This window comes from Talpa europaea, assembly GCF_964194135.1.
Source record: "Talpa europaea genome assembly, chromosome: 10".
Taxonomy (NCBI): domain Eukaryota; kingdom Metazoa; phylum Chordata; class Mammalia; order Eulipotyphla; family Talpidae; genus Talpa; species Talpa europaea.
The window spans coordinates 15,830,024-15,847,188 of NC_140077.1; the positions used below are offsets into that span (position 1 = coordinate 15,830,024).

At 37.0% G+C, this 17,165-nt stretch overlaps 1 protein-coding gene across 4 annotated transcripts in view; it reads left to right on the top strand.

Annotated features, from left to right (window-relative positions):
* Positions 1-17,165, top strand: part of SORCS1 (sortilin related VPS10 domain containing receptor 1) — a gene marked incomplete at both ends in the record, with an annotated part of 470,229 nt that overhangs the window by 251,118 nt on the left and 201,946 nt on the right. For all 4 annotated transcript variants that reach the window (XM_084244881.1, XM_084244882.1, XM_084244884.1 and 1 more), the window contains one exon: positions 6,405-6,504. In XM_084244881.1, the coding sequence (XP_084101007.1) occupies positions 6,405-6,504 (100 nt within the window). The remainder of the gene's footprint in view (positions 1-6,404; positions 6,505-17,165) is intronic.

Sequence of the window (17,165 nt, forward strand, 5' to 3'; positions counted from 1 at the left end):
CACACACAAAGAAGAGATTCACAGAGCTTCCATTGCCTCCCCAGGTGTACCATGCTCTCCCAAATCGTTACATGTTCACCAACTTAGTAGCTTTCTGAATTCTATCCTCTGTTGTTTTTTTTTTTGTTTGTTTGTTTGTTTTTTTGTTTTTTTTTTTTTTGTGGGACCCTTGCCGGCTGCTGGGGAACGAACCTGTGCTCTGCAGAGGCTTCGCAGCTTCGCAGCCCAGCACTCAACCGCTGCACCAGCCACCAGGGGAGGCCCCATCATCTGTTGTAAATATATGTCCTTACCCACCTTTGGCTTTTGAGAGAGGCAATGCAGCATTGGGTTAAGGACCCAGACTGGAACAGCAGCCTTGTGATAGCTGCACTGACCCTATTCTATGGCCTTAAGTAGATTGGTTGTACTTCTTGATCCTCCTTGTTTGTAATGTGATTTTTTTTTTTAATAGAGGCATGTTTTATTTATTTATTTATTGTTTGTTTGTTTGTTTGTTTGTTTGTTTGTTTGTTTTTGTTTATACATGCACTGGGTACAGTCAGAAGCACGGGAGGGTGAGAGAATTCACCAGAGCCAGAGCAGGGAGCAGAGCAGGCAGAAGGACCGAAGGACACTGCTGAGGGGAGCAGCGGGCGGCAGGAGAGGTCTGCGCGCCATGTGGGACCCTCCTCTGGTGGCCGGGGAGCAGCCGGGGATCGAACCGGCGCCGCAGAGGCTGCGGGCAGCTTCGCAACCCAGCGCTCAACCGCTGCGCCACCGGGGAGGCCCTGTAACGTGATTAATATCAGTGTTCATCTCATTTCCCTCTGCATGTAAAGCGATTAAATCACAATGTAAGTGCCCAATAAACATTTGTTTCTATTGTCTCTTAAGTTTCATAAGTATACTAGTCTATTCAACAGAATCCTGGTGCCATCATTATAAAAGCAGAATATGTAATCTCGAACTCTCAGATTTCAGTTCTTACCCTCACCTCTCTGATGAAAGTCCCATAGAAAATTACTCACTATATTCCTTAAAATAGGATAGGTTAAATTAATTTTACATTTAAACATGGAATAGCTTCATGAACATCTTGTAAGCAAACTAAATCTACATAATTTTTAATGACTGAAATTTTCCTTAAGGGTTAATGCTATGGGTTTTAATAGGTGTTGGGCAAAGAATCCCAAAAATAATAAAGAAAAATGAGTGACAACATGAATATCAAAAGCTATTATTTATAGACAGATTGCTTTTTTCTATGCTAGTCATTGTACTTAGCATTTTCAATGCATTAATTTAGTTTACAAATGAGTCTGTATTTTTTTTTTTACTATTTCATTTGATGACATAAGGTTATAGTAGAAGAAATCCAGTCATACACTTCTTGTGGAAACCAATCATGATTATTGATGATTGTATTGGAAGACTTTGCCATTTAAGGAGATCATATGCCTTGGAGGGCAGGTGTCACATCTTGAACTCGCTTTCTTCAACCTTGAGAGCAACTCATTCCAGCTGTAGATGTAAACTAAATACTTAAATATAGATGTTTTCAAATGTTCTAAAAGTCACTTAAGATATGTTTATAAAAAGAATAGAGTGAGGATTAAAGATCAAAAACAAAAAACATGTGAGCCTTGATTTAATCACTTATTTTCCTGAAATGCTTAATTTTTAAGCTTTCAGCTTTTTCTAGCACAGCATAGGTGTTGACAGAAGCTCTGTTTATCTTCTGTAGATAAGTCAACCTGTAAACAAAACCTGAGCAAAAAAAAAAAAATTCTTGCTTTGGAATGCTTTTAAAATGGTACAAGTTGAGAACTCAAGGCTGCTTATATTTCATCTTAATTATATCTATGTATGATACAAATGTTTTAAGGTCACTTCCACTTTGACTTTTACAACAGGAATCACTTTATGGCATTTATAGGCTGGCATTTTTCATTGTGATTTGGATTTGTTTACAATATTCTTATTGTTCCCCCTTTTTAATGAAGCCAAGAGCCAAGATTTTTCTTTTGTCCTTTTGTCTTTAATGTTGTGCTTTCCAACTTTGGTTATACAAAAGTTTAATCTCATTAGGTATTCATCAAGAATGGATCCTATAATCAAATATATTCAGTAAACATCTCTATTTCTGATATGTCTGATGTTACTTCTCCCCTTTCGTATTCTATTTTAGGTTTTTTTTTTTTCCTTTTTCTCTGTGAGTCTAGGTAGAGGTTTGTCTGTTTTTTCAAAGAACCAACCTTTGGTTTCTTTGATCTTTTGGACTCTTTTTTTTTTGACTTCTGTAATTCATTGATGATCTATTTTTTTTTCTTCTTTCTACTGATTTTTGGTTTTGTTTTTTCTTCTTTTTCTGATTCCTTGAGATGTAAAGTTAGATTATTTATTTGAGCTGTTTTTGATGTCTTGATGTAGACCTGTGTTCCTATGTGCTTTTCTCCTAGTACTGTTTTCACTGTGTTTCAGAGGTTCTGGTAGCTCATAAGTTCATTCATCTCCTCTTAAAAAAAAAAAACCTTCTTTAATGTCCTCATTAATAGTCATTTAGTAGTATGTTCAACCTCTACATAGTAGAGATTTTTTCCTGCTTCTTTTTGTGGGTGATTTCTAGTCTGATATCACTGTGATCAGAGAAGATACTTGATATGATTTCAGTCTTCATGAATTTATTTTTGCTTGTTTTATGATCCACAATTTATCTAGAATATTACACGTGCACTTGAGAATGTATAGTCAGCTTTTTTGGGGGTATATTGCCTATAAGTGTGTATTAAGCCATGTGGTCTAAATTCTCATTTAAGACTCGCTTCCTTATTGATTTTATTTTTTTAAGATTTATTTATTTATGTATACAAGAACTGGGGTACAGCCCAGAGGCGTAGAGGGTGAGAGGATTTACCAGAGGGTGAGAGGATTTACCAGGGGAACAGAACAGGCAGACTGACCAAAGTACACTGAGGGGAGCAGTGAGTCAGGAGAGGTCTGCTGTGCCATGTGGGTCTCTCCCTGAGTAGGGATCAAACACATGCTGCAGTGGCTGCCAAGAGCTTCATAGCTTGCGTCTTAACTCATTGTGCCAATAGGGAGCCCCTCCTTGTTGATTTTCTATCTTATTGATCTGTCCATTGATGACAGTAAGGTGTTGAAATCCATTGCAACTACCATGTTGTTTCCAATGTCTTTTCTAGATCGTGAATTTGCTTTATTTGATTTATGTACATCAGTGCCTATATTGATATATCACTGAAAGTTATGTCTTCTTGATGTTTATATCCATAGTAATTATATAATGTCCATCTCTGTCTGGTTACCCTTTTTAGCAGGAAGTCTATTTTATCTGACTTAAAGCTAGTGGAATGTGGCTGTTCCTATCTTTTTCAGGTCCCTGTGTACTTGTCAGATTGTTTCACAACAGTTTACTCTGAGCCTATGCTTATCTTTGGATTTCAGATGGAATTGAGAATTTATAAATTTTAATGATGTTTTTAAATTTTGAAAAATCAAGGATAATAAAATGGCACAAGATTGGTAAATACTGTGTAGGATCTGGATTGGTGATGTTACAAGGGGGAAATGTTCAATGACATATTGTAAGCTTTCTGAAAAAAAAATAAGTTATTAATGTTTATCTTAACTAGCTCCTTTAGCTTGTCACAATGGGATTTCAGTTAAGTACAAGCATACACAAATAATGGAGTGTATCTGGAATCATCCTCATTTGCCCTTGTATTATAAGTTTGAATTTAAAGATATTCGTTGAATAGCTCAGGAATGAAATTAATGGAAATTTTAAGAAACTAATTATCCTACACTCTATAGACTGAATCCTTATTCCCTAACCTGCTTTCCTATTTTCTTATTAGGAAAGTAGAACCATTTTCTTATCTATAACTTAGGGAAAAAATAATGTACTAATGTTTTACCAGGCAAAATTTATTACCATGGGAGTATTTGCACAATTTATCCCCCTCTTGTCACCATCACCACCACCCCCCCAATGTGATTTTGCATGTCCTTGTTTGTATTATGAGCATTGTTCAGAATAATGAATGGACAATTATCCCCAAAAGAGCTGGAGAGAGGCTAGTGACATTTTGTATATAAGCAGTGCTGGTATGAAACAATAATACTCTCACTTACATTTCTTACTTCTTTATTCACCCAGCAAGGCCAAGATTAGCTTGGAAACAAAAACACCAAGATTGGACTATATCAAAAGTATCAGATATTTCACTGAAAGTAAAAGGGAATCTCACATTAGCTATGCGTTTAGGAGAAAAAGGTGACTATGGAAGAAGGACTTAAGGAAATTTGTGAGGTTTATGGATAACATTTCCTGTGGAAAGGCTAGAAATGTTCTTCAAATATTCTTGTCTATCAAGTCAGTGTTTTGGGGATAGAGCACAGCCTGGTGTTGAAGAAAGCCCATTACATATTAGTTATATATTTTAGTCAAACAAGTTGCCTTCTAGTTCATTATATATTACCACTTCCCTTTTATCAATTCCTTCCCAGTTTCCCTTTTCAAGATATGTAGTTTTTCCAAGAATATTTGCATCATACCTCAGTCTTCAGTGATTTGAAGTATCATAGAAATCCTATAAAATGTAGCAGAAAAGACCCAGATTCCCAATCAGAAAAAAAAAATATTTTATATAATTCTTACATTTTTTTTCATTTTTGCACAATATATGCATTATCATTTTGGTTATATGCCCCAAACAATTGTACCTGCCCTTATTTTGACCCTAGTCCTTCCTCTCCCCTTCCCTGCCCCCCCACACCCCCGTGGTGTGTCTCTGGTTTATTGTTGCATGTTGATTTTGATTTTTACTTTGTATTAATTAGTCTTTTTCCTGGTCCCTTATTTAGGTTTTCTAAATCCCTGCTATGAGTGAGACCATCTGGTATTTTTCTTTTTCTTTCTGACTTATTTTGCTGAGCAGGAAGATGTGGTATATATACTCAATGGAATATTACTCAGCAATCAAAAAAAATACGCACATGCAGTTTGCAGCAACATGGATGGAGCTAGAAGGGATCATGCTCAGAATAAATTCTTAATTCCAGAATCACTTATTACACAGCTTTATTGCTCCAACGCTTGGCCCAGAATATGCTTTTAATTCATGATAGTGAAGTTGTTGACACAGAATTTTTCTAGTTAGTTTTAATGACCTGTAGGAATTTTGAATTTTTATTAATATCAGAAACAAGTGAAAATAATGAAAATAATTGCATTTCTTTGTTTAATGAAACCATTTTTATTTTCTAAGCATTGTAAATGCTTATCTCCAGCAATGCCCTTAATGCATTATAAATTTATATTTCTGTCTCTCAAATAGAACTGTTTGATTATTGAGAGTAGGGACAATGTGTTGCATCTTAGTATTTAGTACAGCACCTGGTACATTTAATGAATTGCACAAAAGTTTAATGAATGAATGGTTGGATTTTTTTTTTTTAAGGAGAATCACTTATGGTTATAAAGAAGATTGGAAATTTTACATTTGTTTCCTTAAACAAACAAACAAACAAAAAAAACAACTGTGGTATAATATAAGTAGCACAGGAATTAGAGTCAGAACCTCTGGACTCAAAATCTAACTAGCCATTTATCATCTGATTTCTTTGAATAGCTCACTTAGGTTCTCTCAACCACTTTCTTCAAATACAGATAGTATTCCTTATACATGGTCAAGATGATCTAGTGAAATTATAATTCTGAAATTTTTAATATCATTTTATGAAAAATCTGATTAAAATCTACTTAATCAATCTGAATTAATAAATTATTGGCCAATGATAGAAATGAGCATATCTCCAGAAAAGGGCCAAGAAGTAATGTCCTCCAAACTTTTTGATTACTTAACACTAGGAAAGGCCACTGAGACTATGAAATTTCACTTATTATGAAGACATTTTCTTACTCTTAATTAATAGGAAAAGACTGAATGACCTTTGCAGGGACTTACCCACCATATATTCTATGACTCATGAAAGGAAACATAGTTTGTACATAAATCAGGGGAATCTGACTTTCCTCTGTGCCAAAAATAAAGCAAAAATTTAGAAATGTCAGATCTGTAGAAGCTCTTTATTTCTTTGGTCAATTCAAGGAACATCCTCATCCTTTAATCTTTTCAAATGAACCACATCCTGTATGCAATGTGAGTATATTAAGGAGCAGTAGAGAGATGGAGTTTTAATTTTTACCAATTCAATTTAAATGCAAATGTTAAACACTCACACGATGCCACTGTGTACATAATTAAGCATCATTATATACTACATGAATCATTCAGAAACCTCCCAAGAGCCATTTCTACTATGTAAAACATGCATTATAGTGACAAGTGGTGGTGACGTATACTTCTGTCCGCATTAATACTCCTTTTGAATTATAGGTCAACTGATTATGGGACAACCTATGAGAAACTGAATGATAAAGTTGGATTGAAAACAATTTTGAGCTATCTCTACGTGTGTCCTACCAACAAGCGTAAGGTAAGAAATGTATATTCAGCTCCTTATTCATGAATGTGACTTCTGTCTGGTTGGCTGACCTCTCTAGTCACCTAAAAATTCATTGCTGTTATTCTGGAATTGGTGATGTAAAGAGAAGTTGATTGATGTTAAGGTGGTGAAATGTCTGACATATGGTAATTTGCAGATCAGCAACTGTGAGCATAGGAGGGCGAGGAGTAGGTATATGATAATGTTTCCGAAAGGCAGCTACAGTCTTGAGTGGATGCAGCTGACTCTTGTAAGGATTCTGACCAGTTAGTCATAGGAATAAAAATGAGCCTTGACAAGATAGAGAAAAAGAAGGTCTTGTCATCTAATGTCCCCTATTTTTTCTCTGCATGGAATAAGTAGACTAGGATTTAAGTGAATACGTACTTGTCCTACAGCAGGTTGGGAGTTTCATTTCTGAGTTTATTCAGCCTTCACGTGTTAGGATCGAGGCGTTTCTGGAAGGAGCTTTGGAGATCATCCTGCACCGCACTCTAATTTTACTGGTCAGGAAACTAATGTTCAAAGAAAGGAAATGATTTGCCCTCACCACAGAGTTCAAGTCACAATTGGAACCAGATTTCAGGTTGCTTAGTTGGCAATCATACTATTTCTGCTACATTATATTGCTCCCATTGTTATCTCCTCTTTGGAGATGCTATTTTCTCAGTAAGAAAAATACTCATTTTTACACGAGGAAACCCTGTTGTCTCAGGAGGAGAGTGATACTACATTCGATGTTTGTTTTTTATAAACTTTAATTATCAAAATTTGAATTCTGAGATCCAATTTCTAAGTATTATATTGATTACATAAAACAGCACACACTACTAGAAAATAGAGAAGTGCTGTTCCTTGATACATCCTAAACTGTATTCTGCCTTGATGGTAACAGAGATATGCAGGCTCTCCTTTCAGTCTGTGTTAATGTCTCAGACCTTGGGGAGGCTCTGCATTTTGTTATTTGGAATGAGGATGTTGGATGAGAACATCTCTACAGTAACCCTCTTCTGCAGCTGCACATCCTAAGCACTAGATGATCCCCTAATGGGTAAGCCCTGGGTACACCCCCTGTTGCAGTGCATTAAGGTCATGTAACTGTGTCATGAAAAATTTCCTCAGATGCTTCTGTTATGTGTCTTGGATTAAGAACCACTCACATAAAGTGTGATGTTCCCTGTGGTTCTAAACATTTCAAGTTCTTTAGTAGAAACTGCATCACCTAGTAGTTGTGCCTAGATTTTGGAGTCAGATGATTTGAGTAAAAACCCATCTCAGCTAAATAGTGCATTACTGTTATAATTTATTTAATCTTTCTTAGCACAGTGTTGTCAAATTTAAAATAGTGATTATTATAGTATAATATCTTCCTCAGAGGGAAAGTTGTAAGGATTCTCTGCAATAAGGCATTTCATATATTTACAACAAGGAAGAGTTAAGTTTTAATGTTTCCTCTTCTCTTTATTCTTCTTTCCTCATTTCCCTCTTTCTTCTCTTTCATATAAGTATAGGAAGAAGTTGGAAGTAATAGTAACAGTTATTCTCTATAAATAGCAGTATTTAGTAGAACTTTCTGCAATACAAATGTTGTCCAGTACTATATAGCTAGCTAGTGTGACTAGTGAGTAATAAAATATGGCTGGTAGGATAGAGGAACTGAATTTTTTCATTTCTTTTAATTGTAATTAATTTAAATTTAAATAGCTACACATGGCTGATGACCACAGTATTGGACAGAACTATTCAAGTATGTCAACTTCATAAATGTAGATCTATGCCATGAATTTTCCTTTCTTTCCCCTTACTTGCTGATGATTGGTCCAACATCAACAATTATATCAAAACAATTTTGATCTGGTAATAACAGCCCTAAATGGAGGAACTGACATTATATCCTTTATTTTTATTGTGAGATTTAGTTATGTTTGTTAGTTTTGACTTGCTTCTTATAGCACCTATCAATTTTTCTTCTAGTTCACATGTTTAGTAAACTCCATTTAACCATCAACAACTATACTAGGAAATGTGCTATGCCCCATAGAACACAAGAGAAATAAAGCTAGCTTTCCACCCTCAAAGGTTCTGTGTTGTAATAGTAAACATAGCAAAATGTTTTATAGCTAAAAGTTCCCTTGACACTCTTTCCATTTGGAGGTGACTTTGGATGAGTCATTTGCATTTTCCCATTTGTAAATTGATTCAAGCAAAAACAAAGGGATTTACTGCCAGAGGAAATTTTAGCATTGTTCTAATTAGTGATAGAATCTCTGTTTTGATGCCTTTAGACAGGAATAATAGGGAAAAAAATGAGATGCTGATATTGAATGTGATTATAGGTTTTTCTATAGTTGAAGAATTTGTGGCAATGATTTGGAAACTACAAGAGTGTTTGTAGGAGCAGAACTTGAAACACCATCCTCTCATGCCCAGATGTAGCTTCTAAGATTGCAAGGAAAGCTTATATAGAATACAGCAAGTGCCCTGCCATTGAATGCACTCATGTCTATGCACTACTATCACTCATACTGCATTCTTAATTTATTGCTATCTGGAGGATGTTAGAAAGCGCATTTGGCCTTGGCATTTAGGTGGAATTAAGACTTGGCAAACCCCATTTCCAGAGAAAGAAAAGTCATTGCCCATGACTAAGAGAAAACAGCTTTTCTTCCAGAAGCAGAGGTGGGTCTGAGCTGTTTAAATCATAATGTTTATGGGTGAGCCTAAGAGAAGGGATCTTTTCCTTTACAGATAAATGGGGCCTTCAGGGTCACTTTCTGAGATGCTGATAGATTTAAGAAATATTGGAGGACGATGAAGGTCTTTACAATGGTGCAAAAATCAATAAAGTTGACATAGCAGTATATTTGTGTACAGTTTTTCTACTTATGAGGTGAATTTATCACCATGAAATATGTACTCCCCTCCCTCAAAAGGGAATATTTGAACCAAAGAGATAATACCTGCACAACATTTTAAAGTGTGAATGTATTCCTCGCATTCAATGAGAGTTTATGTTAAAAGGGATAAAAAAGAAGAAATATCAAGCTTATTAATTATGCAGGACAAAGACACTTAAATTTGTTCCAATTCTCCTAGGACTTTTCTGTCTTCAGTGAAAAGACAGGCTCCTTTAACAGGTTGTATTAATTCTTTTAGGTCTCTAGGGTGCTATCTAGCAGTTAGCATCTTTTGAACCAGAAACTTCTCTGCTTATCACTTCAGTGGAAGCAACTGGAATAAAACTGGTATCAGGGTAACTGTCTTGCATTCCCAGAAAGCTGTTTGGCCTTCACATTGTTACTGCTGTTTTTAGCTGCTTGTTAGAGCAAGCTCTGTTCTTAACCAACACGTCTCCAGTAGTGGGCATCATGCCCTGGCTTTGCAGGCAGCCTTTTAGGGATATTACTGGGGTCAGAGTCAAAAACAAAGCAAACCCTTATTTACAATTTAAATTGATGATCATCCACAGTCTGTTTCTCTGAAAGTCTTCTGTAAATTACAGTTGCTTTCCTTGCATTCCTGTGTTTATAGTAAGAACTGGTATCTTAACATAGGTCAGACGAGGGTTAGGGTTAGGGTTAGGGTTACAAGACATGTTCCCAGGTCTTAGCTCATGTACACTCTCTTTCCCAGGAACCCTGCACTTGGCCTTTGATATAGGAGGTGGGGGCATAAGAGCAGGAATGAGTGCATCCTATTGCCAGATGACAGGCAGACTAGCTGTCACCATGTCTCGGAAGGAGAGCCCTTCCCTCCCCTAGTTCATGATAAATCCCATGGCTTGTTCATGTCAGCAGTGGTTTATTGGCTGCATACATACAATCTGCTGTGAGAAAAGATGATTTAACCTGTACCTGAAAAGAACAGATGGGATATAGAGGGTGATGGGAAGAACTAATACAAATGTAGCAAGGAAAAAAAAAAATCAATGCTGAAATCGCAGCCTCACTCTTAAATTCTCACTGAGTTTATTTGTAGTCTGCCTAAAATGAAAACTTCTTTATACTCTGTGTGCATTTATCAGCTGTACCTTTCTCATCACCCCCAACCAACCTTAGCTGTTCTCCTTTTACAAAGTGTTGTGTAACATCTTCAAGGATTAAAGAATTCAAAATCTCAAGCGGAATTCATTGGGGGAGAGAAGAAAGGGAAAAAGTGTTTTTGTTGTTTTAAACTTGAAACAGCCTATTCATTTAGTTGTTATGTCCTTGTATTATGCACACTATGTTCCCAGAAAAGAAAAATCCTAGAGAGTATTCATGCTTTGTATTTCCTGTGTCCCCTCCATACACCACCAGTTCCCTCTCATTTCTGTGTTATCACCACTTAATTAATATCATTCCTGCTGAGGGAGCCTTCCAAGACTTGCATCCTATAAATAGGACCCTGGCTCCTCAGAACACATTGATCATTCCTGCGGGTCTCTTGGTACGTGCCAACATTAAACACTGTTTGCATTTTCTCCAGATGTTTAGGTTTTAATTACCATACTGTATGTGGCACTTTCTAAATAAGCATTTGATTATTATCTTCTTGCCTTTTCTCTTTATATACTGGGCAGGCTTAGGTCCCCTGGACATTTGCTTGGGTGGTCAGTATCATACTGTGACTCTTGGGAACATGGCCGAGCTTATGGTTGGGAGCATCTTATGGAAAATTATGAATCATTAAATCAGAACCTAAAAGCTGTTGGAGAGATCCAGATTTGGCTTTTTCATTTACGATAGAGAAACTGAGTCTGCCGCAGTTAGTGACTTGCCTGAGGTAGCCTGCAACTGGCAAATGAAAAACTAAGATGATTAAGCCATTGAAGTAAAACTCAATTCCACTAATGAGATTTTCTCATTCTCTCTTTTCTCCAGGACATCTGCTACTCTTTTCTAGCACTTTCTCTCTTACGATCATGGTTGCTTTTGACCACGTGTAAACCTCCCACTTCCATTGTTCTGCAAGGTCCTAGGTGGGACAGAGTGCCATGATGAGCTTTGCAGCTGAGCACAGGGCCTTGGTGTGCAGCAGCACATGGCTGACTTACTTCTCAAATTGAACTTAGGATTAGTTAGGTTGGGTCTTGGCCTCCTGGCTGGGATTTGCACAGAAGTACATCGTGAAACCAGCTTTGACTCATTTACTTTCTCTAATTAGGAAATTAATTTTTTTTCAACTGAATAAACAAGGATAGTAAAAAAATCCCCTTAGGTTTTAGTCATTTCTAGGCCATTATGTATAATTTTATCTTTTCTAGCTAAGAAGAGTCTGATTAATATTTAAAATGCCAGGACTTTGCATAACACTCACTCAACATTATCTGGAGAGGCAAAGGCGTGCTCATGTGCTGTATAATACATCAAAGAAGGAGCACGACATTTCCCTTGGTGGGCACTCGGCACTGGCTCGTTCCACTCTAGCTCTTTCATCTGTCCCTTTGTACACAAGATCTTGCGTTTGCCTCTAATCTTCTAAAAATAATGTATGTTTCATTCATGAAATATGGGATACATGAACTCAGAGCCATAGTGGATGTGACATTTTCCAAACTTCAGACTTAATGCTAACACTTGCTTACTTCCCTACACTTTAACTCAGGTCATGATGGCTAAAGGGAAAGCTGATCTTATTGATCCTTCCTGGGTACAGCTGAATGTTTATACTGTTTCAGTCCATCAAGCATTGCCCCATTCTCTTCTTGAACATTCAAAAATCAAATCCAAGAAAGCATGCCACATCTATGTTTTTTTTTTTTTTTCCCCTTTTGGGTGACTGTCCAACAGTTAATACTCCATGTTCCTGGGTTTCAACTATGCTACAGAATAAATAAGAGGAAGGTGATCTGTTTGAAATAGGGACAGATTGCTGGGAGCAGTGCCCATAGTGTACCCTTTCTTTATCCCATTGTGATGCTGAGGAGCCCTCTGGAATGTTCCATAGAAAACAGCTTAATAACAAGTCTTTTTTTTTTTAAAGATTTATTTATTCATTCATTCATTCATTCATTCATTCATTCATTCATTCATTCATTCATTTATTTATATAAGCACTGGGTACAGTCAGAAGCACGGGAGGGTGAGAGAATTCACCAAAGCCAGAGCAGGGAGCAGAGCAGGCAGAAGGACAGAAGTACACTGCAGAGGGGAGCAGCGGGCAGCAGGAGAGGTCTGTGCGCCATGTGGGACCCTCCTCCGGTGGCCGGGGAGCAGCTGGGGATCGAACTGGCGCCTCATAGGCTTCGGGCAGCTTCTCAACCCAGTGCTCAACCGCTGTGCCACCGGGGAGGCCCAATAACAAGTCTTGTGGACCTTTCTTCCTCTGTAGACTGAACCATACCTACAACAACCATATGTTTTGTATTACTTTATATGATAACTAACATTCATAAGTAAATCATGATCTTTGATTTAATACAATCTACTATACAGTAGATATCTACTTGATTTTAATCAATCTTGTCTATACATCTCTAATATCAATGTAAAAAGAAAAGACAAGTTTAGAATATACTTTTCTATACTATATACTTTTAGAATATAGTTTTCCATTATATTTCATGTAGCATTGGGTAGTATGAACGAATGTTTTGGAAAGAAACTTGAATATAATGTCACATATTTATTATTCCTCATTTATAAGATTTTGTGTCTACCAATGAATAAGCATCTAATATATTAAATTTAAATCATGAATTGCTGATTAAAAAACAAGTTATAGCTATATGAGAAGCAAGTTTATAGGATATTGATGTCATGATTCAGCGAGTCTTTTTTAGCCACATTTCTGTTTTTAAAGAAAAAAATGTAGGTGGCTCACTTGATGGAAAGGTGGTACAGCTACAGACCAGTCTTTTCAAAGTTTTAAAAAGTTGGTTTCAGGTAATATCTCCCTACCAATGGATGGGGGTGACAGGAACTCTATCCTTTGGTTTTATTCCTTTTTAATAAACAACATTTAATGAAGTTAATCATAGTACAGGACCTAAATTATTCTACAAATATTATGAAGTAAGAATGTTCTGGCCACTGCATGTTTATACCACTGACTGGGTCTCAGAATGTAGGTTGCCTTTATGGCCAGAAGAACGTAAGTTCTCATATATAAAAGGAAACCTGTATCAAAGGCAAATCATCCTTCAAATATGCATATGCACTGGCTGCTTAATAGCTCTTTGGGGAGCACATTTTTCTTATTTAGTTATTTATCAATCTACTTATTTACTTTTGCTCATCATCTGCCCTATTAGAGCTTATATTCTCTGCAGTTTGGCTGGCTGAATGTTAAATGTCGATCCATTACCCTTTTGTGAAGGTCAAATGCATTATTTCAGGTTGGTTCCAAGTTACAGTCTGCTGTGGAAAATGGTCAGAGGTCTTTCCAACATTCTGGTCTATTTATTCCCAGCATACTCCCTGTGGTTTCTCAGAGGTTTCCATCATCTGGTGTTTGACATACTGTATCTAGAACATTTGTTTCTAGTGAATAGCCTGCGCTGTTCTCACAATGGATGGAGATGAATGCCAGCTACTACAGGAAATTCGCCATATTTACTAGGGTGGGGATGTTTCACTCCAATATATCAGGTCTGCCCCAAGCTTTCTCTTGGTGCTGTCAAGAAAAACAAAATCAATGTTGACGAATCTTTAATAAAACCACTTTTTTTCTTCCCTGGAGAAATTAAGAGCATGCTATCAGCCTCAGGAACTAAATTGTTCCCATTTAACCATTTCTTTTTCTGATCTGACCTATTTCTTGACCAAATCTTTTGATGAGTTTATTGCTGTGTTCCTCTATGCATCCTCCTCCATAGGGTCCCTAACTTTTAACACACTTCTCATTCCATAGCTTTCTCAATCAACTATATAAAATGCTTATTGCAAAACAAAAACTACAGCTTCTAGGCAATGAGGTGGGCTTAGAGCTTCACAGGTAAGAAGGCCTGTAGTTTGGGATATATAATTTGATGAATGGGAAAATATAATTTTATGCAATCTTAGGATACTAAGTATTTCCAGGATTGACTGCATCCACCACCAGAAATGAGCATGCTTGTAGTGAAGAAAAGGGCAATGTGAATGGATGAAAACAACTACAAGAATGGGGAATCATAGAATATTCTAAATGTACAATCTTTCACAGATAAGAGCAGAAGAGGTGTGGGAGAAAAGGCAGTGATGTTATCCTAAGAGTGAAGATTGTAAGGATTACTACGAGTAATTTAAAGGAACAAAACAGTGATGAGAGAAAGCTAAGACAAAGAGCACAGTGAGACATAATGTAACAGAAAAAATAATAAAATCAGGGCCTCCCCGGTGGCGCAGCGATTGAGCGCTGGGTTGCGAAGCTGCCCGCAGCCTCTGCAGCGCCGGTTTGATCCCCGGCTGCTCCCCGGCCACCGGAGGAGGGTCCCGCATGGCGCGCAGACCTCTCCTGCCGCCCGCTGCTCCCCTCAGCAGTGTACTTCGGTCCTTCTGCCTGCTCTGCTCCCCGCTCTGGCTCTGGTGAATTCTCTCACCCTCCCGCGCTTCTGACTGTACCCAGTGCTTGTATAAATAAATAAATCTTAAAAAAAAAAAATGCAGGAAAAAAAAAAAGAGAAAAGGAAAAAAACCATTAAAAAAAAAAAATAATAAAATCAAATAAATATTTTCTGCAGCAGGTCAAGAATCTCTTGAGATCTCTCAGAGAGGAGAACACATTATAATTTACCAGGAACTTATTAAGACTTTCAGAGGGAGTACAATTTACTCTTATCTCTCTGTTCTTCCTTGAGTGCTTTCAAAGGGGTAAAAGATGTTGATGGCTGCGGGTGAAATTGGTTTTGCCAGGAAGGAAAACACAATTATGACTCAAGTGTGGGGAGGTGGCAGGCCCAGATCTAAGTGCCCCCTCCTCACAGCAAATGCAAATACCATTGCTGCTGCCTGCACTTAATGAACTTTTGTCCTCCCTGCTCCCCCTTCTGTCTGTGGGATGGCCTCAAGTTGGTATGCATATCTTGTAGTTTCTGCACTAGTCAGGTGTACTAGCCCGCACCTATTTGCAGTCACTGTGGAGCTACATTTGTCATTCAGAGGTGGTCATTGTGAATTTTTGTGCCGTGGAGCCATTAGTTGTGGTGGACTGGTTAGTGTAATGGACTCTGGAGCCAGTCTGTCTGGCTTTCAATTCCAGCTAAGCCAGATACTAGCTTTTTTCCCCTAGATGCGGTTTTATTTGTTGGTTGGTTTGTTACTCTCCATGATATAGTTTCTTTGTCTTTAAAATAAAATATAATGATTGCATCGGTATTGTATGGTAGTTATGAAAAGAGTCAAAACAAGCAAAGAGCATCACCTGATACATTGCAAGGTTTCAATAAATGTTAGTTTCATTGTTATCATTATAATCAGTTTCAAATTATATGGCCATGTCTCATGCTGTCATTTGTCAATTCAACCAAAATATTAAGTATCTATTTGTGCCAGATCTTTTTTAAGAAGTAGGGAGTAGAATGAAAATATAAGTCTTTGTTCTTATTCTTAAGGATTCCTGGAAGAGGAGAGGAATGTATAAGCAGTCAGCCACAGTACAGAACTTATTTATCATAATAGCTATGTACATAGAACTCTTATCTGTGGGGACTTGAGGAAGGCTTCACAGAGAAGCAAATATTTGTCAAAGGTGAAGGGAAAAGAAGATGAAAATGTTCTTTTAGCATATCTGTCGTGAGAAGCCAGTTCACAGACCACAGTGTATTCATGTCTTTGGTTGAACTGCAAATATTAAATGAATAAGTCTATACCTTTTTGACTCCTTAAACATGTTCTTTTCCATTTATACATGACTATTATGAATAATCAGATTAAAAAATGTCTCCATTATTCAATTGAATTATAAATTTTTAACACAATGACATGATTTTGATTGTTACAAACTTTTTTTTCTGTCTTGCTTATTATAAAATCAATAAATGGGTAGTGGTGACATTCTCAAGACTGAATTGATAAAACTGAGGTTTGATATATTCAGCATTTATCTTGAGTAACTATTGATCAGTCAGATCTATTGGTGAGATATGGAGAAGCAATTTTAAGAAGAAATAAATTGACACATTTCATTGTATGTCTGACTTATGCATGGTTCTTGTGAGCACATTGGTTGAATGTTGAAAAAAAAAAAAAAGACATGAAACTTGCATGGTCCTTATGGAGTTTACCATCCTGCTGCTGCGGTGAAATTAAACATCAGTGAATACAGAAGGTGATGGATTACATGGTACAGATGAGCAAGGCTCTGATAGTCTGCAGAGGACTGTGGTCTGGGACAGTCAGGAAAGCAGCATGAGGGGCCTTAAGCTGTCCAGCAAAGCAGACTGGAACAACATGGGGTCATGGCATTCACAACAGAACAATACATTTTTTGTAGAAACACATTTATTAAGTGCTAGACATTAGCATCGCTAATATGAAAAAAACAGTACAGAGCCCTCTGCATACAAGGACGTTGAAGAGAGAGTTATGTGGGTAGAAATTGAGTATGAGATTTTTTATTGTTTCAAGAACTGTACCTTTCATTTCCTGAAATCTTAGTAACTTGGTAATACATATTACATGTCTTACTCTTTTATATCATAAAAGTGTTCCTCAGTGTGCTCCTTTGACACATTGTTGGTATAAGTACTA